Below are 688 nucleotides of genomic sequence, written 5' to 3' on the forward strand. Positions count from 1 at the left end.
AAATAAAAAAAAAAAAAAAAAAAAAAAAAAAAAAAAAAAAAAAAAAAATGTTATTTAAATGAAGTGGATCATGGTTAAATATAGGATATATGAACATAAGTTAGGAACAGCTAAACAAAAAAAATAACATGTATTTGTATATATAAATATATATATATATATATACATTTTTGACTTTACATTTTTATCTTTACATTTTTATGCTTACATTTTTGACTTTACATTTTTATGCTTACATTTTTGATTTTACATTTTTATGCTTACATTTTTGACTTTATATTTTTATGCTTACATTTTACTAAGTGGACTGCTTTTTCTTCTTTGGTTTTATTGATACGGTATTTTTTTAAAAAAGATGGGTACCAATGGTTTGCATACAGAGTGTTCTTTTTTTTTTCCATTTGTTTTGTAAATAAATACATGGCGTTAGGTATGTTGTAGAGGTATATATCTAAAAAGTAAAAGATAACACACAATAGATTATATAAATAAAATAAAATGGAAAAAAATAAATCAAGTCAATAAAATGGCACAAAATAAACAAAACGCATAAGACACGATAAAAAAATACGTAAAGTTTGTCACATGTATGTCAATATATATAAACCAAAACAATTGTTAACATATTTAAATGATTATTTAAAAAAAAAAAAAAAAGAAAAAAAAAAAAAAAAAAAAAAAAAAAAAA

The 688-nt window shown here is 19.3% G+C and overlaps 1 protein-coding gene across 1 annotated transcript in view; it reads right to left on the minus strand.

The window, feature by feature from the left end:
* Positions 1 to 54: 54 nt before the first annotated feature.
* The window catches only part of LOC113222462, a 2,687-nt gene continuing 2,053 nt past the window's right edge, over positions 55 to 688 (minus strand). Inside the window, exons 6-7 of the mRNA XM_026452100.2 lie at positions 293 to 451; positions 55 to 110 (exon numbers count right to left, since the gene is read on the minus strand). Of these exons, the coding sequence (XP_026307885.1) occupies positions 55 to 110; positions 293 to 451 (215 nt within the window). The remainder of the gene's footprint in view (positions 111 to 292; positions 452 to 688) is intronic.

This window comes from Piliocolobus tephrosceles, unplaced genomic scaffold (genome assembly GCF_002776525.5).
Source record: "Piliocolobus tephrosceles isolate RC106 unplaced genomic scaffold, ASM277652v3 unscaffolded_31337, whole genome shotgun sequence".
In the NCBI taxonomy this organism is placed as follows: Eukaryota; Metazoa; Chordata; class Mammalia; order Primates; family Cercopithecidae; genus Piliocolobus; species Piliocolobus tephrosceles.